Source organism: Amblyomma mixtum, chromosome 3 (assembly GCF_055824585.1).
Source record: "Amblyomma mixtum isolate Tamu chromosome 3, ASM5582458v1, whole genome shotgun sequence".
NCBI lineage: Eukaryota > Metazoa > Arthropoda > Arachnida > Ixodida > Ixodidae > Amblyomma > Amblyomma mixtum.
In genome coordinates this window covers 222,661,674-222,684,070 of record NC_143014.1, presented here as the reverse complement: position 1 = coordinate 222,684,070, position 22,397 = coordinate 222,661,674, and the positions used below count along the sequence as shown (strand labels likewise).

General features: G+C 46.6%; 1 protein-coding gene across 1 annotated transcript in view; it reads right to left on the bottom strand.

The window, feature by feature from the left end:
- Positions 1 to 566: 566 nt before the first annotated feature.
- Positions 567 to 22,397, bottom strand: part of LOC149353811 (nose resistant to fluoxetine protein 6-like) — a 58,448-nt gene continuing 36,617 nt past the window's right edge. The window contains exons 10-15 of the mRNA XM_089575866.1: positions 21,126 to 21,205; positions 19,395 to 19,517; positions 9,546 to 9,666; positions 5,209 to 5,398; positions 3,525 to 3,667; positions 567 to 767 (exon numbers count right to left, since the gene is read on the bottom strand). Coding sequence (XP_089431992.1) covers positions 567 to 767; positions 3,525 to 3,667; positions 5,209 to 5,398; positions 9,546 to 9,666; positions 19,395 to 19,517; positions 21,126 to 21,205 — 858 coding nt within the window. The remainder of the gene's footprint in view (positions 768 to 3,524; positions 3,668 to 5,208; positions 5,399 to 9,545; positions 9,667 to 19,394; positions 19,518 to 21,125; positions 21,206 to 22,397) is intronic.

Sequence of the window (22,397 nt, the reverse complement as noted above, 5' to 3'; positions counted from 1 at the left end):
TATTGTATTCTACACTCCTGCTATAGCCCCACCGGGACTGCAGTATGTTTTATCCCACTTTTGTCTGTGTGAAACTTATCAATTACCTTTGAAAACGTTGTGCTGCGTTGTACTTTCTCACTGCCATGAGGTGCTACCGACGGTGCAGGTTCGTCTTTATTCACATCTCGTATCTTGATCCTTTCGCTCGTCATAGTAGCAAAATTTATGCGAAACGTTTTATTTGAAAGAGAGCTTTGTCCTGATCTGGCTTCTTCGTTCGTTCTGTCTGCTTGTGAGTAATTTACTTCGTAACGCAGTTCAGGAACGCTTCTTGTGACACCTTTTGTTGTTTTGAACAGGAGACAATGTTTAAAGACGGGAGTCTTGCATTACATAAGAAAAGTAAGGCTCATAAGGTTTCCAGCAGCGATTGAGCAGAATTCGTGTGGCATAAACTCGGATAAGAAGTGACATGGTATGAAAAGTATTTCACCCTTGACCGTGGCAGCTTCGAAACCAAAACACTGCAATCGATTTTTGACGAGGCAGAGCCGCGCTCAAGTCGTGGAGGTATCTATAAAACCCTAGGCATTACACCCTGACATTTCCATGCTGTTCGCATGAGCAGTCGCTGTAGGCAGTCCGCTTTTCTTGTCGCACTTCTTGCGTTGCAGGAAGGCGTCCGCTACAATCTTGTTGAGATTGATGACGGGGCATTCACAGAAGATGTAAAAGGCAAAAGCGAAGACCAAGCTCACGGAGAAGAGTCCGGCAGCATCTGTAAGCTGTGAGGCGAAGAGGCACTTTCAGCAACATGTTAAGAGCAGCAGAAAGGCAGTTTCATGGTAGGCTTGATTTCAGAGCATTTTGCATTGCATTCCAGTGATGCACTTTGCATGCATTAGAGCGACACATTGTGTTTGGAAATAATGTCGGAATGAGAGTGGCGTTATTGTCAAGGGCGCTATGACTTACGGGAGGAATTGTTTAAGTTATATTTCCGGCGTTGCTAATTGACAAAAAGGGTGTCCTTGACCGACAGTAAGACGAAGACAATGCGCTGAACGTGCTTGCGAGTGTTTGGTAGCTGCTCATGGTATGGATTTTAGATCACGTTAAGCCTCAAAAAGAAAGCAAGGATTGTTCTTCCAGTTTGAACCCAAACGCAGAAGGACTTATATGTGTAGTATCGAGATTGATACTACACTATAAAGCTGTATAGGTTGGTACTCAGCCAGGCACTGAGCTGTCTTGTGCGCTTTAATGTCCCGAAGCATCACATGGAATATGAGGGTCACCGTAGTGGACGGCCCCGAATTTATTTCGACCACCTGTGATTCTTCAACGCGCACTGACCACGCACAGCACACAGGTATGCATTTGTACATTTTGCTTTTAATGTGTTCAATCGACGGTGCTTGGAACTCGATCAATACACGGCTAAGTTGATACATATTTTCCACCTTATATCCAACTGCCCACCGAGGGATTTCCTGGAAATATGGGAAATACATTTATTAATTGTCACTGGCATGTGTATAGTAGCGTAAGACATGCAGTTCACAAAATGAGGCCTGCACTTAATTCGCGTCACAGAATTTCCTGGCATTGAAAGGGCAGCTTGCTGAGAACGGCGTCAGCAGGCCTCGCTTGGAAACAGCCAGCACACATACTTATCCTGTGTGGCTCCGAGTATCACCTGTCTACTCGACGATGATGGCTTTAAGGCCTGCCAAAGTGGACCACGAGGAGAGGATCGCTTCAATCAAAGGGCTTTGCTGCGTCGGAGTGCGGCTGTCTTGGACCCAAAAGAACGACGGGCTGAAGTTTGGACTCAAAAACGCCCAATTTCCGGTGTCGCCTCAAGTGCAGAGAGTCACTGCAGTGAGCAGGCGACGTTATCTTCCCCATCTGCCGCTACCAAGTCTGGAGAGAAAGGCCTTGTTTCCTGTGTTTCCTCTCCTGCGTGCCTGCCTGATGGGTCGAGTATTATGAAGCATAGGTTTCGGCAACACGTGCTGACCTACTGCAGCCACGCGACTTCGTTGGCATTCTACTCATCCTTAAGCTCAAACACGTGACGGGGGCGTGTCCACAAGTAAGAGGACGTGTGAGATTGGGCGCGAAAGTGAACGTTCGGGCCACTCCCTCCTGGGCGAGGCGATCCTCAACCTAGAGACTTTAGGGAATGAGAGGCCTATATAACTCGGTATTGAGTGTGGTCGAGGGACCCTCCCGTTTGCTCTTATGATGTAAAGTAATGTAAATAAACCCACTCGTAATCTTACTCCCATCACTGAACTCCTTCGTTCTACGGCACGCCTGTCCTGGTGGTGGGAACGGGCGTCGACTAGACTGCGGTCCTGTCAAGCTAGTAGCGACCCCGAACCCCCATCCAACAAGCGATGCCGAGCCTCAACAAACACGGGCCAAACTCTCAAAGCTGTTCGAAACGGGCTGTTTCGAGTTTTTTTATTTTATTTTCTTGCTAACGTGTGTTGAACCGCCGCCATACCCGGGTGCACGCGCGTGATTTTGTGACGGACCGCTTTCACATGCAAAAATCTTCGAACATTAGGCCCTGATGTGTTGTGGTCAACTCTAGTTCTCCCTCCAGCGGCAGCGAATTGTGCGAAATTCTACTACGATGATATTTTTTGCGACGTTTCGTTGCAAAGCCGCTTCTTAATGTTGCTGCTTTGTTAGCGAGCAGAAATGCCCAAAAGAGGTTCCGTTGCGAACAGGTTCCGTTGCGTTCGATGTGATTCGAATTTTTTTGCTAGCCTTTATCCATTCATCCACCCTTTGTTTGTGGCTACCAGCCAATCCTTCGCGTGAAGGAACGCACCGCTTGCCTTTCGATTCCGAACGATCCGTGGGTCGGATGATGTGTGGAGGAGTATAAATCATCCTCACAGTTCACGTGCTTTCGAGTGCGTTTGCATCTGCACTATGTCTAGTTCTTTTTAACATCATCAATATTGATCGTTCACCTTACAACTTTTTTTTTATCTCACCAGTAAGAAGCTGAAATTATAGTATGCTCACGCGTTCATGGTTTATGGGGGTTTAGCATCCCAAAGTGACTCAGGCTATGAGGGACGCCGTAGTGAAGGGCTCCGGAAATTTCGACCCCCTGCAGTTCTTGAACGTGCATTGGCATAGCACAGTACACGAGCCTCTAGAATTTCGCCTCTATCGAAATTCGACCGCCGCGGTTGAGATAGAACCTGCGTCTTTCGGGTCAGCCGCTGGGCGCCATAACCACTGATCCACTACGGCGGCTACTCAGTTCCACTATTTACTAAAGCCATGGTTTCTTTGTGCGCGCAATTAACATATTTAAGCTTGTTATGGATTAGTATTGAACGCCCAGTATTTTAAGTGCACGTTTTTCAGTCACGGTGTTACTGTGAATTACAAGTCGTATAAAGTCCGATATGCAGATTTATTACCTGCCAGTGTTCTTTTAGTGCATCAGTATTTACACCCAGGCTAAGAAACTGAACGAAATAAAATCTCGAGACATGTATGTGCCTCACCATTGACCACTGGTCCAGGCTTCGGAACTGTCTCTGCGTGAGCAACTTGGCGAGCAGCACGTATGGGTGGACAAGGTAAAGGGCGAAGGCCATCTTCCCAAGTGCGGTGAAGACTCCCAGGCTGAGGAAGCTTTTCACCAACCCTGAAGGACCGGAATGTGAGAAAAGAACATAATGATGGAGATTCCTGCTCCAAATACTGAACCTCGAAAATAAGGGGCCATTTAATGTAGCTTAGTGCAATCTGGGTTCTCAAAAAGAATTACTCTAATGTGGGAACTTTTGGGAAGCACCTGCTCTCATTGTACTGAAAAATAGCTTGAAAAATTCGCGGTCCACTTTCACAGGTATCTGCATGCTTCCAGGATTGGCAAAACAGCAGTCATAATGCCACTGGATTTAATTATTTATTCACAGAATAATGCAACCCACAATGAAGGACAATAAAGTATTGCTTGGATCTTGTGTACTAACACAGCGCGGCAAACGAGTCAAAGTCAGTAATAATATAAATCATGAAACAAGCCAAATGAATGTAAAGCGCGTCCCTAGTGTCATGAGACGAGGGCTTAAAAAAATGTTTATTTTCAGGAGCAGGCACTTTAAAATTACATGGAAACACAGACACGGAAGGTCACAGGACGAATAACGCATTTATAGCTGTTTTACTCTTTAAAGAGCAAACCTTTTTAATGCACTGTGACGTCATAGAAGCCCAAAACTGCATAAAAGAAAAAATACCTCGTACATTAAGCCGTCTAAGAGCTCATTACGTATTTTAATTTATTTAAGTTAACAGGAGTAAAAAATGCCTGTACTTTCCTCAGGCAATGGTTTAGCTTTTCATTGCCGCGACTTGTACCAGTTTGTTTTGCCGCACACTTGACTGATGTTAGCTGAGACACTCTGGACGTGCGCTGCCATTAACGCTTTTACCGCTAATATACGTAGAATTTGAGAAAAGTGGGCATATCACCAAAAGCTGCATTGAAGTTCCTTCCAGAGACTTGCCTTCCCCTTTGTCTTTCTGAAAGCAGCGGCTACCCGAGGCTAAAATAGCTCCAGTCGAACGATCAGCGACCTGTGGCCGAGCTTCAGGGGCCGGGCTATCTTGTGTTCGGTTGAGTTCATAATCTGCAGGCGACATGCACTGGCTGCCCATGAGAGTTTATTGAGACGGTAGCCAAGGCACTAGCAGTCACGAGTCAAGCTCGCGTAGGTTTTTGGAATACGGGCCCAATCCTATAGAGTTCCAAAATTTATGATGATTATGATTTTATTTGAATTGCGCTAGGGCAACGTGGCGCTTTTGGTCTGTTCGAGGTGGGGTCAAAGGCGCATCCTCCCAAGCATTCCTCTCTAGAGGAGCACTAAGTCAGAGGAAAGCTTGTACCCATTGGAAAACCCATGGGTAACCGGGGTCACTGGGGATCGAACCCTGCGCCTCCTGCACATGAGGTGCATACTGAAACCGTTGAGCCCCGCTTAGATGTGTTTGGTTTAAATCAGCACAGAGTGACAGAAATGTCGAAAGAGATCAAGAAACATGCAGTGCGTAGTTTATGTCACGCTGTGCATTTCTAAATATCGTATGCTTCATAAACCGGCCCAAGCTACTAACCCAGTGCTCTTGGCACTCGGAGCGTTTACGTTACAAACTACGAGCAGTCATTGCGCCACATACCTGCCATTCCTGTGATGCAAGAATGGAGCATCCAGGCTACCGAGACACTCCAGAGCAGAGGATACAAGGAGGCATAGAGGGCAGCGACCGTGGGGTCGTACGCGATCGCACCCGAGTCGAACGCGTAGGGGAACAGGCATAAGAACGTGGTTATCCCGACGGCCAGGATCCAGAGCCGCACTACAGGCATCTGCGAAAGCAAATATCGCGACGTGTCGTGTCTGCCGCCATTCGTGCACCCTGGTTAGCTCCAGCGACAAAATCAAAGGCTGATGGGAAGCAGCGCTCGGTACAGAGCGCAGAAAATTGAGCGCTTTCGGACAAAATGGTATTTTAGAAGAGTTCTGTGGCTGAAATCTTATCTTCCAAAATACAAAATTTATTACTGCATTTCTATGACGTGTATCCCACCGAAGAATCAGATAAATCGAACGAATACAAAACCGCTTTTTCTGTCCGTCAGATAACTTTTGTTACAATATTTACCAACAGACAGCAAAGAAATCACTACTGCCTTTTGCACACTCCCAGAAAAAGCTACAAATTCGCAATCTGTAGCTTCTTACACTTGCCTGTAAAAACTCAAATAATAGCCTACAGTGCAATAGTGCGACGTAAGTTAGAATATGCTTCTGAAGTCTGGGACCAGCGTAATAAAATGGATGCTTTGGAACTCTAGTGTGCGTAAAGAAAAGCTGTGAGATTTATTTACGAAAAATATGCCAGTGAAGATTCCCTGTCCTAATTAATGTTACCTACATAGCATAAAGCAGACATTAGAAACGCACAGGAAAATTAGTCGCATTTTACTCCGGCTCAATACTCTTTCAGGAAAAGAATAATATGACTTTACCCACTTGCGTATGTCGGCCGACTGTGAGGAGAACCCGACACATTCTTGAATACTTGCTTGCCACAATTTACGCCAGAACAAACTCTTACAAGCCCGGTTTTTTTCCCCTCGAATGGTGAGCGTGTGGAAGCCACTTCCCATTGATGTTTTTGGAATTATTTTTCTAAACTTCAGCGATGCCGAAGTGTGATCGGTCCTTATTTTTGTGCATTATGTTCATTTCAAGTCGCATTATTTATGCTATCTGTGCTTTCTTTTTTGTTTGCTGAAAAGCCTCTCATGCCTGAGCCAAAAGTATTGGCCTGCAGTATTACTAAATAATGAAAAAAAAAATTAACACATTGTACAGAGAACCTTACAGGTTTAAACACCAATAATCGCTAACAATTATGTAGTAACCCGTGAAGAATAATTACTCTTCATTTCACGTGATCATATGCTTTCAGTTGCCGCTAGCGCAAGCAGAAGGTCTCGCAAAATTCTTCGGCATGTCACAGGTGCACCACTTGCCGTGCTTTAGCCGCACAATGAGATATCCCCGAAGAAACGACATGTGCGCGTACAGTGAAAATTGAGACACTCTCTCAAAAGAGGCGTTGGCGTCTAACAGACTGATCATTGCTAATATTCCTGAGGATACTGACCGCAAACTATGAGAAGGCTTGTAAGAATCGGCACTATTGGTTTTTTGTTTATATCCGGACACACATTCCCTTTAGTTTAGTGAACTGGAACATATATCTGGCATCTATCCGCTGGCTCACATAACAACGTTGTGACAATGATTTAATCGCAGGCGCCTTTTGTTTTTAATCTAAACTTATTGCCGGCGATTTTGGAGCTCGCCGGAGCAACAGCTATTTCTGACGGCTCTGCGTGAATAGGAGCTTCTGTTAATTTATAGCTGGTGAGGACGCACACAGAATTCGCACAACCACAGTACGCGCAACTGCAGTAATGAAGTGCGCTTCACTGATTCCTTGTTAGCGTTTACGTTGCAAAAGAACTGACTCGAACCCACCTCTCTACACAGAGGGTTTTCCACTGACTCCATGAGACAGCACAAACAGCCCAAAAATGTAACACAATGATAACAGAAGACCTCTCGTGGAAAGGTTTGTCCCTGCTTTCTCACTTACATCGGGCACGTACTCTTCTCATTCATACGCCGACTGAAATGCGACGCAGTAAGGTAAACTATACGCTCACATGCACACCGACAGCTAATGACGTGGCACGCGACGGAGACGCAAGACTGACGACGAACGCTCGACTATTTACAAACCCCTCATTTTCCAGCCTTCAGGAAATTTTATTAATAAGATGCAGTGCGTTCCATGAATGACGGTAATGGTTACGCACCGAATGTATATTTGTAAAGCCAGCGGCTTTCTAGCTGAAGTACATTGCTTGTCCGACAGTATGGGCGATGAGCAGCGTATTGGTGGAAGTGTATGAAAAAGTGCTGACAAACTCGCGACTCGTGTCACCATTTTTTGCGCAAGAAACCCTACATGTACGCCTTGCTAGGGCGTCATCTTTGTTATGGGGAAAACTTCCCTGAATCTCATGTAATGAACTGAAGGTTTAAAGGGATCTGAAATTGACTGGAACCCTGAATGTTCTCGTTAGAACCAGCTTATCTTTGGCGTGTGGGCACATAGCTTGCATTAGGGCGCAAAGAGCATCGCCCGGTAATGCTGACATCAGGAATGCCTGGCTTTCTTAATGTGCCGCGTGCGCTAGTTCTGGCAACCACTGCTACACTACCTGGAGCGTCACTGTAGATAAGTACCTACCGAAGCAAATCCGGTACCTACAGAAAAAAACCCTTTTGTTTTTCTAAAACCCGTCTGTATCTTTCGTAACAATGAACAGTGATCATTGTGCAGGCTGCAGTAAAACGGAGAGTATAGCTAGTTGAGGATATTTTTTCACTACAAAAACAGCGCTGCGACAGGGGACGATAAAGCTTTAGTAACGTTAGTAGTAACGATAGTGACGTCATAACGTCGTAAAGTAAAAGTAGTACTGTCTGTTAGTGACATGACTGTAACACATGACAACTGCCAGCTGCCAACATGACAACTAATGACAACTGCCGAGCGAAATGAGCGTGGTTATAAAACACGAAGCGCAAGGCAGAGGAAATTGTGAAACGTTTTGCAGTTGTTGACCTGACAGTCAAAAATGAACCTGTAGACTGCGATCTTTCTATGAGACCTCCCTTTACATGTGAATATGGTCTCGGTAACTATCCGCCCGGTTTTCGCTGCTGCCACCACATTCTGGAAGGATAATTTTCCAAGGATAATGATAATTTCTCTCCCATCACTCTCCGCCTATTACAATCTAAATCCCCTTACCCACGCCATCCAGCTGATCTGGACCCCTGAACACTCCTCCCTCCCAGGGAACGAGGCGACCCACTCACACGCCCGGAGCATTATTATCCGGGTGAGGCACAGCCCCTATCCCCATCACGGAGCGAGGCCAGCGAGGGACCGGTTGGCCATCTGTCACGAGCTGACCGAATGTTACCGACTTTACCGCCGCCTTTTCCAACCGGCCGACAGGTCCCTATCTCGCACGGACGAAATCTCCTGGCGCCAGCTCCAAACGCACGTCTTCCCAAATCCCGTAGTTCTCTCCTACATCTACCCCATGCTCTACTCTCCTAGATGCAGATTCTGTGGTGATCGCGCTTCCCTATCCCACATCATGTGGGCCTTCTCTATCACCCCCTTCCCTCCTAACCACTACCGAGGAGAAGTGGGTGACCGTGCTGCGCAGCTTGAAGCCCGGCCTTCAGGATCGGCTCGTCGAACGGGCCGACTGGGTCGCCGAGGCGTATCAGCTCTTGGCCATCCGGCGGAGTTGACCTGCTGCATTATGAGGGGCTCCACTCCTCCCACTCAATTCGTAAAGTTAATAACCTGTGTGTCTGTCTGTTCTCCATATATGCAAAGAAGACCTGTCCATCGTTCTTATCGCTCTCCTCTTCGTCAAATTTCTCCCAGTCGTTGGAACGGAGAATCGATGCATGCATGACCAATAGGGATTGCAACAGTGCCCGACAAAATGGTGAATGTTTTCTTGAACTAATGAGGAGAAGCTTTCTGTATCTGGGGCGAGCCACGTGGCGCCTAATTACTTGACCATCCGTTATTTAAGAAATGAAGAGGACTCCTACTGCTGTCGCAAGTGGTCACTGCCTCTTGAGTGTTTCGACGTCTTTTGTCCGTACATCACCGCCCACAACAACATAAGGCGAGGTCAATGTAGATAGAATCTTCCATCCAGGTGCTCAGCGCGTAAGAGTGATTAAAGAAGAATAAATGAATTGAAAAATGTAACGTTTACCGATGTCTCAAACATTTCTTCAAGGTCGAATGAACATACATCATTCCAGTTCTTTTTTCAAAAAGGGATCATGGTTCTGGTTTGCGTGCAGCGGCTCCGCAACCACGTTGTAAAAGCTTACCTTGCATTGTGACCACAGCTCTTTGTGCGTGAAAAGGTATGCTTCGAAGATGCCCACGATGAAGGAGACGATGTGCTGGTGAGGCATCGAATATACGCGCTCAAAATGAATGGCTGCGTTCCTGTGATAACAAGAAAATGAACTTGTATAGAGCAATCGAGACCCGCATCAAGGCTTAAGCCAAACAGAAAGAGAAAACCAAAGCCAAACAGAAAGAGACTTATTTAGTGAACTTGCTATACAGCTAGGGCACTGAAATATCCTTGTTACGGCTAGGTTATTTCACAATTCTGCTGTTTAGGAGTTCAGTGCCTCGAAGAGAGGAGTAGGATTGCAGCCCGGTTTCTCTGCTTAAGCACTGAATATTTCTAAGTCATAAGTTAGACGCTGCTAAAGCGTCACATATCGACGTGCACTGATGAAGTGTGCACTTGGAATCCGAGTCGAACGAAACTAGTCTACAAGACAGCTTTCTACTGCTTTAACCTTGGCCTAAAACGAAGAGTTGCGGGCATTGTGAACTGCATCGTTCTTTGAGTGAAGCTGCTAAATTTTTTTATATCGAATGAAACTGCCATATCTTAGAGATTTCATAGATAGAGCTCTTTGAAGCTTTCCACATATACTCGTTTTTCGACTAGCTCTCCTCTCCAGTCTGCCGCCCTAGAAGCGCGGCGCCACCAATGACCCTTTCCTCAGGCGACGCATTTTACTGCATCTGCCGGTGCTGGACCGTGCTACGTTCCTCCGCTCTCACTATACCGTACTCCTTCCCAGGTAACGACCCTCCATGTGGTTCTCCTGGCAACCACCCTTTGGCTGCGTATTGTGCTCTACTTCACTTCACTTCACTTTATTTTCCTTAAAGGGAAGCTGAAGAGATTTTCGAATTCATTAAGATGCTCACGTATGGATGTGGGAACCTTAAAAATCATACGGGTGAAATTTTTTTGCAGATTAATCACTTAGGAGCGACGTAATCGCCGTTTAAAATTGCGCGGTAGCTCCGCCCCCCGCCGTCTGCCGAGCGCTGCTGATGACACTGACGATGCGAGCCGAAACCGGAAACCGTGGGGTGGTGACGTAAACGTTGGTGTTCCGTCGCCTCGCAGCCTCCGCGACCGTGCTTGTTTCTGCGTGCGTGCCATCATAAGCTGCTTCGAGCTGCCGTGTGTTTCTTTATTTGTGCGTTTTTATGTTTGTGGTGACGTACAGAAACGTGTGCAGCATCGAGTGAAGCGGTGAACCTTCATGCCGGCGTTCTGCGCAGCCTTCGGCTGCACTAACACCAGCGGCCGCGGCGATGTGGTCTTTCATTATTTCCCCCAAAATAAGAAGCTTTCCGCGAGGTGGGTCGCTGCTGTGAAGCGAAGGGATTTCAAGCCCTCAAAGACTACGCTCTGACCACTTTCGTGATGAAGACTATAACCAGAGCCTGTCGATAATGCGTTCATTGGGCCTGTCAACAAAGTCAGCTCGACTGAAACCCGGCGCAATACAGTCTGTCTTCGCGCACAGGAGCTCGTCACCGCCATCGAGGCCAGCTTTCGCGAAAAGGAGGAAGCTCGAGGTAAGAATTTGTGTATTAACTCTATGAGAATTTGACTGCGCGAACCGGTGTTCTGTGTATGGCACGTTATTTCGTGGATGCAAGACTTTCGGTAGTAGTGAGATGAACGGCGCTGGAATGAGAACGTCAGGACGGCAGCAAACTGCAGCTTACAAAATAAGTGCTTAGCTTTTATGCTTGCAGGCATGCATCATGCATCTCGTACAGCATTACTGATATCAGAGCTCGGCCCTAAATTTTTTGGCTGAATAAAAATCTTAAACTGCTACTAATACTCCAAGAGCTGGAGCGACGCGAAGTGCGCCTCACAACCGGAGACTGCGCACCGCGCGTGAGCAGAGAACTTCGTTCGGTATACGAGCATGTGAAAAGACGTTATATGCAGCCTCTTTACTCAATTATGTTGGAGCTCAGATATTCTAGGACTCATGCGCAGCCCTCAGTGGCGAGAACATAGGGAGTAATACGCGGCACATTTTTCTTCGTGCTCGGAGCGCCGAGAAAACTCTTTGCAGATGTTTCTGGTATACGGGCGCGCGGCGGTTCGTTTTCAATTTGGTTTCGCCTGAGGCCTGGCTGATAGCCGCCTCGTCAGCGCCCAATGTGCGCAGTCATGGCGCTTGCAGTCCGGCCCCAAAGCGTACACTTTTTTTTTTAGTTACCTACGTCGGACGCGCCCGCTGGCGCTGTGTTAGCGCGTGAAGTTGCCTGCCAGGGTGTAAGTTTTTAAAGAGATAATTTTTGCTTGGCTATAGTATTTGCCGGAGGTGCTCCAAATCTGCAAATACAACATAATATGAAAATAAAAATTTAATTAAGATATGCAGTTTATTGAGCTAATGGAAGCCTTCTGCCTATTACTGGTGTCTTCCGTGTCCCCCAATATAGCCCCAGGGATAAAATTAATACATGGTTAGTTACCCATTTTTAAAAATAAATTTTGGACCTTCTAAAGAAACACCTGGTATACAATAAATGACCTCACTTTGCACGGAGCTCGCCAATCATCAAATTTGTTTATGAAATAAACCAGAAGATTTTACTCATACTGAAGCACACTTTTGTTCTGTTTGCAACAATAACATCATATGGCTTATGCCTTTCAGGTTCTTGCCGAACTGCTGCAAGACAAAGGCTGCACACCAGACGATAGCGCAAATCAAGAGTGCATGGAAAATGACATCACACCTGGAGGCTGCACACCAGACAGTCAAGAATGCACACCAAACAGCAATACAAATCAGGACTGTGCAACAAGTCGAATGCCACTGGCAGATGCTGCTGAGGACCCTGCACTGAACTTTTGTAAAAGTGCTGACAAGTCTGTTCAAGTTCTAATGCAGCCAATACCAGTAACGTGTTCTGCCAGGAATACATTTATAATAACACATGTAGTCGTAAAAAATTGCCGAGTGCAGCATGCCTTCATACATTAATAATAATATATAATTGTGCGCCACGTGTGCTACAGCCAGCCTTGCGATTCGGCCTGCTCGGTTGCAGCCCGAGGCCATCGAGTTAGTGAAAAAAATCACTTGTCGCTTGATCTGAGAACAGCACGATAAAGGCGGCCGCAAACGGATGGAGATATTCCTACAAGGGCTTGCAGTATGAAGCAACTCGCCTAAACAAGGATTTTAATTTACTGCCAGATACCATCTTGGCACGCAGAACAGAAGGCGCACGTTTGTCACCTCGACGAGTTCTGCCGCAAAGCGCCGCGAACTTCTGTTTTACGCGTGTGTTATGAACTGAGCCGGCACGGAGCGACCGTGAAGCGATGCCAGCATAAAATTTGCGTGCAAAAAGAGCCTGATAACTTCTTGAGCATGTCAGTGGTCTGTGTAGATTACAAGCAGATTTGCGGCAGCACCGACAAGCGGCAAGACAACAGTGCCGACCATCGCATCCCGCTTACATTGCATTAGGAAAATTTCGTGGAGCAGTGCTATACAACATTTGCTCGCTTCAAAATTAATTTATTGTATCTCTGAATGAAGTTTGGCTAGAAAAGTATGCTTACTAAAAGACATTTCCAACACGTGGAGATGCTGACACTTCGCTTTCGTTCAAGCCAAAAGCACCGCTTGCGCCAGCATCGTTGCTTCCTTGGAGCGGTTTGCTCTTTGCGATTGGTTCGTACATGTAGGGGATGACGCCAAGATCCTCCTGGTAATCTTCGATGTGTTCCATTGTGATATAAGCACCAAACCAACAGCCCGAACCACCGCGCGACGCGCTTCATGTACTACATCGGCGGCGACCGAGCCGGGCTCACTAGGGCTCACCGAGCCAACGCCAGTGTTCACGTCACGAGGCGCCCAACCAATCACAGGCGGCAACGAGGCGCGCGAGCTGGCCCGAGGCTGCTGCTGCACTTTTCGCCAAAATAAAATAGGTTTACGCTTTCCTCTGCCTAATTTCGATGAGAAACTCGAATTCCGAGGGTGGGAAACTGTAAAGTGCATCTCTTCACTCAATTTTTTTGGGAAACCTTTCAGTATCCCTTTAAAGACCCTTTTCCAGGGTGTTACATAAGGGGTGGGGTTTACAAAATGCAGGAATCAACAGTGCTTGAAAATGATGATGAACATGTTATGGCAGCAATATCATGGGGAAGGCCGTTCCAGTCAGCTGCTGCACGAGAAAAAAATGAGTTGGCAAAAACAGTGGTACGGCCACGTGGACGCAAAACTTGAAGAGAATGACCGATGCGATGGGACCTGCGTTGTGGAAGTGCGCAAATGTATGGTTCTTGTTTTAGTGGTGAATAAAAGAACTTGTGAAACAGGACAAGACTGGCTATGCGACGGCGACTAGAAAGATTAGCTAGACCTGACTGAGATTTGAGGGATGATATGCTCACGTCGTACGAGTATGAGGAGTGAATGAATCTGATAGCCCTGTTTTGAACAGCTTCGATAGCGTGTGTTAAATATTCTTGATGAGGGCTCCAGATGGGTGATGCGTATTCAAGTTTAGTTCTAACGAATGAGATGTACGCTTGTAGTCTTACCTGTTGTGGGGCTTCCCGTAGGTGACGTTTTAAGAAACCTAGTGTTTTATTAGCAGATGATATCAGGTTAGTCACGTGCAAACGCCAAGATAAATAATTAGAAATGGTGACTCCTAAGTATTTATATGACTGGACGAGGTCAACTGGGTTATTGCAGACTGTGTATTTGAAAACAAGAGGATTTCGACGGCGGTGAAAGGACATGCACTTGCATTTGTTAGAGTTGAGCATCATCATCCACTGGGAGCACCAGTCTTGCACATGGCGCAGGTCTGCCTGAAGGGATTCTTGGTCAGAATGGTTAGTCACTGAGCGATAAATGACGCAATCATCGGCGAACAAGCGGATGTGACAAGAGACATGCTGGGGTAAATCATTAATGTATATGAGGAATAACAAAGGACCGAGAACAGAACCCTGTGGGACGCCAGAGGTTACAGGAAGCGGGTTAGAAAGTTGGTTATTAATGACGACGGACTGAGAGCGATGCGTGAGGAAAGCTTTAATCCATGCAATTATGTTCGGATGTAGGTTCAGCTGGGAGAGTTTAAGAAGCAAGCGTTGATGAGGTACTTTGTCGAATGCCTTAGCGAAATCTAGGAAAATGGAGTCAGTTTGTTGGTTAGTATCAAGGTTGGCGTGAATATCATGTAGAAAAATGGCTAGTTGTGTTTCGCAGGAGAACCCCTTGCGAAATCCATGCTGTGATGGATGGAAGAAATTATTTGAATCCAAAAATTGCATGATTTGAGAGTAAATGACATGTTCCATGATTTTGCACGGTACACTTGTTAATGAAATGGGGCGATAATTAAGAGGTGAGTCAGTACTACCTAATTTGTGGACGGGAACGACCTTCCCCACTTCCCAGTCGTCTGGAATGGTACCTTTGGAAAGTGATTGCGAGAACTATGAACAAAAAATGCTGCAACAGACTGATTTAGTGTTTTTCAGGACCTTTGAATTGATTTCATCTATGCCGGAGGCCGAGGAATTGTTAATATTGTCGATTATGCACGAAATTCCATTACTGTTGAAGGTTATCGCGTCCATGCCTGTGGTGATTATAAGAGGCAATCTAAAACACGGTGCTTCGGATTCGTTAGTAAAAACGGAAGAAAACGTAGTGTTAAACGCGTTTGCACATTCGATATCAGTCATCCTTTCACCAGAATTGTTACTGAGGGTTGGAAGACGTGCTTCCTTCGGGTTTATCAATTTCCAGAACTTCTTGGGGTTATCGGTTATCATTTTTGGCAGATCAACTTCGTAAAATGAACGCTTCGCACTTCTAATCGCCGCCAAGTACGTGTGTTCGGTTTCGTAGTATTTATCCCAAGCCTGCTGGCTTGCTTGACACTTAGCTGTACTAAATGCGCGTTTTTTCTTATTTTCAAGCTTTTTCAGAGCTTTTGTAAACCAGGGTTTTTGATTATTTTTTCGAAAACTTCGTGTCGGAATATATTTATTGATCAATTCAGAAAACTTATGTTTCAATAGCACCCAGTTGTCGTTTACACTTCTACTATGAAGATCCGTTTGAAACGTCGATATAAAGTTAGCTAGTTCGGTGTTAATTGCGTCATAGTTTCCCTTATTGTAGAGGCTAATAGTTTTCTGAGTAGTTTGTCTTATTACAGGTGAGAAGTTAAAACTGGCATGGATTACTTTATGATCGCTGATTTCCCTGAGACACGTAATGAATTCTAGGCTGTCTGGATTGGTGGTCAGTATAAGGTCGAGTGTGTTAGCCGTTTCCCCTGCGACACGTGTTGGTTCGGAGATTAGTTGGGTTAAATTAAAATTAAGGCAAACGTCTATAAATTCTTTTGACTCTTCTTGACTGGCTATAGGCTGAGACTGGTTATGCCAGTCGATATTGGGATAGTTGAAATCCCCAAACAGGATTGCTATACCTTTGCTATACCTTCCTCTTTCCATGGCAATTGCTCTCTGGTTAAGCTTTCCTGTGCTCTCGCCAGACCCTCCTTTTTCCATGATAACTCTGCTCCGGTTGGCGATTCCTCCTCCTTCAACGGTAGTCACCTTACGGACGGTTTCCGTGTCAGCCACCCTCCACTTACGCCTTCCTACGCTGTAGCCGTAGCCTTTCCTTTCACGGTAACTATCCTCCTCTTTTCATGTTAACTACTTTTCGAGCGCTTCCCGTGGCAACCAGACATCGGTTGTGCCTTCTGACGCTTTCACAACACCCTCCTCCTTCCACAATAACCACCCTCTGGGGACGCCTTCCTCCGCAATCGACATACCGTTCTCCTTCCACGGTAACAACCTCCGGACGATTCCCACGGTAACCAATCACCGGTAACGCCTTCCTACACTCTTGCCACATCCTCCTCCTTTCACCGTAACCCTCATTCTTCTTCCAGAGTAACTACCCTCTGGTTAGTTCCCATGGCAACCACATATAGGTTGCGCCGTCATGCGCTCTCGCCATGCCCTCTCCCTTCCATTGCAACAACCAACCTCCGATTGGGGATTTGACCGCTGTCGCCATGACCTGCTCTTCCATCCACGGTAACCACCCTCCGATTGGTTCCAGCGGTAACCATCGACCTCTTACACATTCATCCGCTCAGGTCATAATCTCCTCCTTTCACAGTAATTCCCCTCTCGCCCCCCCCACCCTCCTCCCCAAATGGTTCCTATGGCATCGTACCACCAATTACGCCGACAACAACATACTACTACTACGACGACAAGGACTACTACTGCGCAAAACCCAGAGACGGGCGCTTAACAGCTGCCTGTGTATAACATCCGGTATACACCTGGAAAGGTTGTCCACTGGCCGGCAAAACAGCTTGTTTAAGTTGGCGCAGCATCGCGCCACCGACCGTAGCCTTCATCATACAAGACCCTTATTTTCCCTCACACAGCGTAGACAAAACTCTGAATAAAGCTATTGAACAGAATTAAATGCTTTGCTCTTGAAACCTCCCTCGAACGTACTTTTGAAGATCGCAAGTTGACGCCGAAAGCGCCGCTGAATAACGCACTGCAATTCCTGTCAGAATTTTACTAATCTGCAGGGAAAAAATTAACGAATAGCTTAATGCGAAGAAATGGTGTCAGGGGACAGGATGCGAGTAGCTACCGCTGCCACTTCCATTCTAAGCCGTACACCTTAAACCACCCGGCCATCATCACAACAGTATGCGCACGTGTTTGTGGGTAGGGCACTAGCATGCAGCGCCAGCCCGAGCCACTTGTTAGAGCCCAAGTGGGAAGTATTGATCACAGATGGCGGCGGTAGTGCAACAGGGGGAAGATTAGATGACTAGGAAGCGTCCTGATGATAAGGGACGCTGTGTGGTTTGACGCCGGTGCAGGTGGGCACCTGATTCTATCGGCAATGACACCTTTAGTCGCAGCGTACGAAGATGATAACGAAGAGAACCAGCTGAACGCCGCTGCAAACATGCTCATGACCTGACCGAGATAAACTGAGAGCACGGCTTGCACCATTCATGACCCGTTTCATAATGTTGTGCGGTTGTATTTCGAAGAATTTATTCCTGAATCAGTCTCAGGGGCGACAGAGACCACATTTTTTTCGAGTTGTGTCATTTCTGATTTATTTTGCTCCTCTAAAGCCTTGAAATTGAAATTTTTCGGCGTACTTCCGGCGATGTGACAATGTGGTATGTTTTTTAGGTTTGATTTATGTGGTTTAACTTTCCAAAGCGACTCAGGCTATGAGGGACGCCGTAGTGGACGGCTCCGGATAATTTCGACCGCCTGGGGTTCTTCCACACGCTGTGGCATCGCACAGTACACGCGCCTCTAGCATTTCGCCTGGCATCGAAATTCGACCGCCACGGCCGGGATCGAACCTGCGTCGTTCGGGCCAGCATCCGAGCACCTTAACCACTAAGCCACCACGGCGGCTTGACAACTTGTTCGGTTAGACTTAACAGATTAATCAAGTCGATATACAGCGAGAATGCTCCTACCGTTAGGAATAGGTTTGGTTTGGTTTATGGGGTTTAACGTCCCAAAGCGACTAAGGCTATGAGAGACGCCGTAGTGGAGGGCTCCGGAAATTTCGACCACCTGGGGTTCTTTAACGTGCACTGACATCGCACAGTACACGGGCCTCTAGAATTTCTCCTCCAAAGAAATTCAACCGCCGCGGCCGGGGTCGAACCCGCGTCTTTCGGGTCAGCAGCCGAGCACCATACCGTTAGGAACAGCCGTGTGTTACCCGCAGCATGTTCGCCTTTGTGGAGACCTTGACATACCTAACGTATGACCTACAACACCCATGTACATTGTCATGTAGTGGTTACGACATTCAGAAAAAACAGCGGAAATTCCTTCTTAAAGAAACTGCTTATTGAGCACACCTGCATCCACAAAGAGCTCAATGACTCGGTGGCGGCGATAGACGGTGCCCGGTGGTCGCCGAACGGAATGCTCGTCGCTCTCGGCTGTGCTCAATTTAAAAGCTGGCAAGGAACCATCGAGATAAATCGCCAAAGCGACTACAACAGTGTGGAAGCAGTTGCGCGCGGCCGCAATCAATCGAGATAAGTACGTTTGCATCTCGCATCAAAAAGAAAAAAAAAATGACAAAACCGCGTTCCGGCGGCTTTGAGCGTGAAGAAACAAACAGTAATTGGCGGCAGTATAACTTATCGAATATAAATACTTCATATACACTGTAAGGTTTAATTAATTGCTCGTTGTCACCGTAGATAATAAAATCGGAGGAGGAAAAATTGCAATAAACCAGATGAACATTAAGCTTAACTGGTTTGAAATCACAAATACCAAGCGGTACCTTAAAAAGGCACCACCAAGGTGGCCTTGCTTGCCACTCATTTTTTTATGTTACTTTTTTTTTGGCGGGGGGGGGGGGGGGGGAGGAGATTAAAGCATCAAATGGCCTAATAACAACTCGGTCTAAGGCGTCGTTTTTCTTGTGAGGCTGCACCGCGCAGAACCGCGCAAACGTAGTACCTAATTATTGCTGCTTGCATAAGCTGGAACCATTCGTTTCCAGCTCTGAATGAACGTCTGGTGCGAAGTTGACAAAACTTCTTTTAAATAAGAAAGTTGCTTTCAGGAGCATGAGCGCGAGCACATTATGGTAATTAGGGGAACGATGGCGCTGCAACTTAAAAAAAGAAAAAAACAAAAAAAGGAACTCTAGCTCAGTCACCTCCCCCGCTGGCTTATAAGAGCGGTGCCGTGTCCCGCTCGTCCTGCGTGCAAATAAACTTGCACATATCCTTACATCATGTCTGCTGACCGCATGAAGAGGTAGCCGTTATAGCGGTACCAGTAGACTTGTGCTCCCACAGCCACAAGCGCTGCCGCAGATATGATGGCCAGGCAGGCCGCGCCAATCACAGCTCTCCTGTTAGAGAAATAGATATAGGGAAGGGAAGACAGGAAAAAAAAGACAGGGAAGGGAAGACAGGGAGGTTAACCAGATGAGCAATCTATTTGTTTCCTTGTACCGAGGGAGAGGACTCAGTGGAAACAAAGTAGAGAAGAAATAAAGAGTATACGTCCAGGCGGGACAAGAACTGTAGCGCACATCAGTGCTGGGAAGTCTTGTTGGAAAGGCTTATAGTTGTAAAATAGACAGGAAAGGGGTGCATAGAAACGCAGACAGGCCCTATGTGATCGGCTGTGGCGTGCTGTTCTACTGCACAAAGGCATAGAAATGAGTGATGTGCTGGGTGTTTCAGCAACGAAAGAAGAGAATTGGTTTCGTTGAGGAAAGGAAATGACGCGGTGTCTGTCTCCCATATCTCGGTGGACACCTGAACCACGCCGCAAGAGAAGGGATGAAGGAGGGAGAGGAAGAAGAAATGAAGAAAGAGGTGCCGTAGTGGAGGTGTCCGGAGTAATTTCGACCACCTGGGGATCTTTAACGTGAACTAACATCGTACAGCACACAGGTGCCTTTTGCGTTTCTCCTCCATCGAAACGTGGCCGCCGCGGTCGGGTTCGAACCCGGGTACTCCTGCTTAGTAGACGAGCGCCTTACCACTGAGCCACCGGGGCGGGTTTCAGCAAAGGCTGCCACTAAGGGGCCTGAAACGCACCATGCACAGTGTTACTCTCGATGTAAAGAGTCTTGCATACAAAACCTTCGTAAGGCGAGCAATAAAATATGCCAAAATAGTATGGGACCCTTACACAGCTGTCAACTGCCTCAAATTTGAAAAGATTGAATGCCTCGCCTCGAGATTTATATTGAACAAGTACCAACCTATCTATTCCCCAACTCAACTCTGCGAACAAGCTCTGCTGTCGACGCTCGAAGCAAGAACCAGATATTAACGATTGAAATTCCTTTAGCTTACTATCCACAATGACCTTAAGATAAACAAATCAAACTATCTTGAAATCAAAACTAACGAAATATCCAGACATCGCCACAGCAAGCTTATTCTGTTACCGGCTTTAAGAAATTGCTGCATTAAGTTCAGTTATTTCCCTCACACTTGTAATGATTGGAACACTCTCGCAGACGCCGCTGTAATGTCATTTAAATTGACCGAATACCTTCATCATATTGAGAATATTGTGTCTGCCACTGAGACAGAGCAGTAGGACTACATTTGCCTCTCTCTACCTAACTCTACCATATCAGCTAACCAGGAAGGCTGGACGGGAGAACTCGAAGCGGGAAGGATGTAAGTTGAGTGTGTTGAGAGGAATTCCCCGCAGCGAAGTTTTTAATGTGCTCTAGTGTAAAGAAATTGCATACTTTTTCTTTGTAGCCGCATGGCTGTGCTTCTGTGGATGTCAAGGAGTAAAGACATCTACACGGAAAATGTATTCCACTGCGGGTAATTCCTTTATATCATTAGACTACTCTGATACAGTGCTCCTAAATAATTTCGCGGGTACTGCTTGTGCCTAGATTGACTATTCTGCTCCCGTGCGCTAATACGCAGTATTGAAGTTGCAACATTCCGTTCATGGAAAACAGAAGCTTGTTTTAGCTTACCTCTTCATGAGCATCACAAAACCGAAGCACATCAGGTATATTTGAAAGTTGCAGGACAGAAACCATATATGCGGCGCACACTGGAAAGAGAAAGAGCAAAAAAAAAAAAAAAAATCAGGGGACACTTAATCTCCGCCGTAAGGGTATGCCGCGATAGCGTCAACGGGTCCCTTCAGCGACCTGGGTCCTCTTTGTGTATCACTTCGCAAACACAGACAATGCCGTACAAGGCACACAAGGCCTGAGTCTGATGAACGCGCCTCGAGGGCCTAGGAGCAGCGTGTCTGACTGGCCACCCAACGGTCACAAGTTCAATTATGATTTGATTACTCTCATTTTCTTTTCAGGGCAATAAACTTACTTTACGTTCTTACATATCATTATAACGTTTGAGCTATATCTTGCGACCTTAAAAACGCAATTTGTCGAATGTTTTAATGCCTTTTTAATTCCGCAGCTCCACGTGTGACGTCACGAATCTCTCGACCAATCCGGATTTTCTCGATATGCCAACACCAACTGCGACGCCTGGTTCTCCGTTGAACGGGATCCTTAACGCTACCGCGTTAAAACCTGAGGTGACCATTGTATCAGCGTATCGTCGCAGCTTTGTGTGCATTGAACTCTCTGAAATCGACGGCTAAGTTGAAGCTGGTGCGGTTTTAACGTAGTTAAACCGAGTCGACGTGCGAAAGCTTGTGTTTAGCCTGGCTGACTGATGGTTTTGCTTTGATGGATCGTCGGCACTTCTGGCGACGATATTAGAGCCAGGCTAAACTCTGATCGAGGGTAAGATGATCTGGTCTGTTCGCGCCGCATGATGACGACGACATGCAATGCACAGCGCGAGAGTGTGTTGCAGCTTAAGACGACGCGTGTTGTGCTGCTACGATAACCTAGAGCTCTCGCGCAGCGTCCTGCGAAGCTGGCCTGTTCGCGCCGCCACGGGTTAGACTCCCAGTCATGCATATTTATTTGATTTCTCTTTAACTTAACATGGCGTCGCTGTTGCTAGGCAAAGGCACAGGGAAGATCGAGACAAGATTCATGGTCGGTGTCGGTGAGAGTATGAGTGTTTTCGCAATAAAAAAGTTCAAGGGACGCTAAGGACACGCGGAAATTGGCCTTTATATAGAGGGCTGAGCGTTGTAACCACAGAGGTCAATCCCACAGAAAACGGAGCTTTTATAGGCTAGAAAAGACCTAAACATCAAATACAGGCCCATTTGGCGAGTAAAATACATGTGTCGGCACCGATTTCCATTTGCGGAT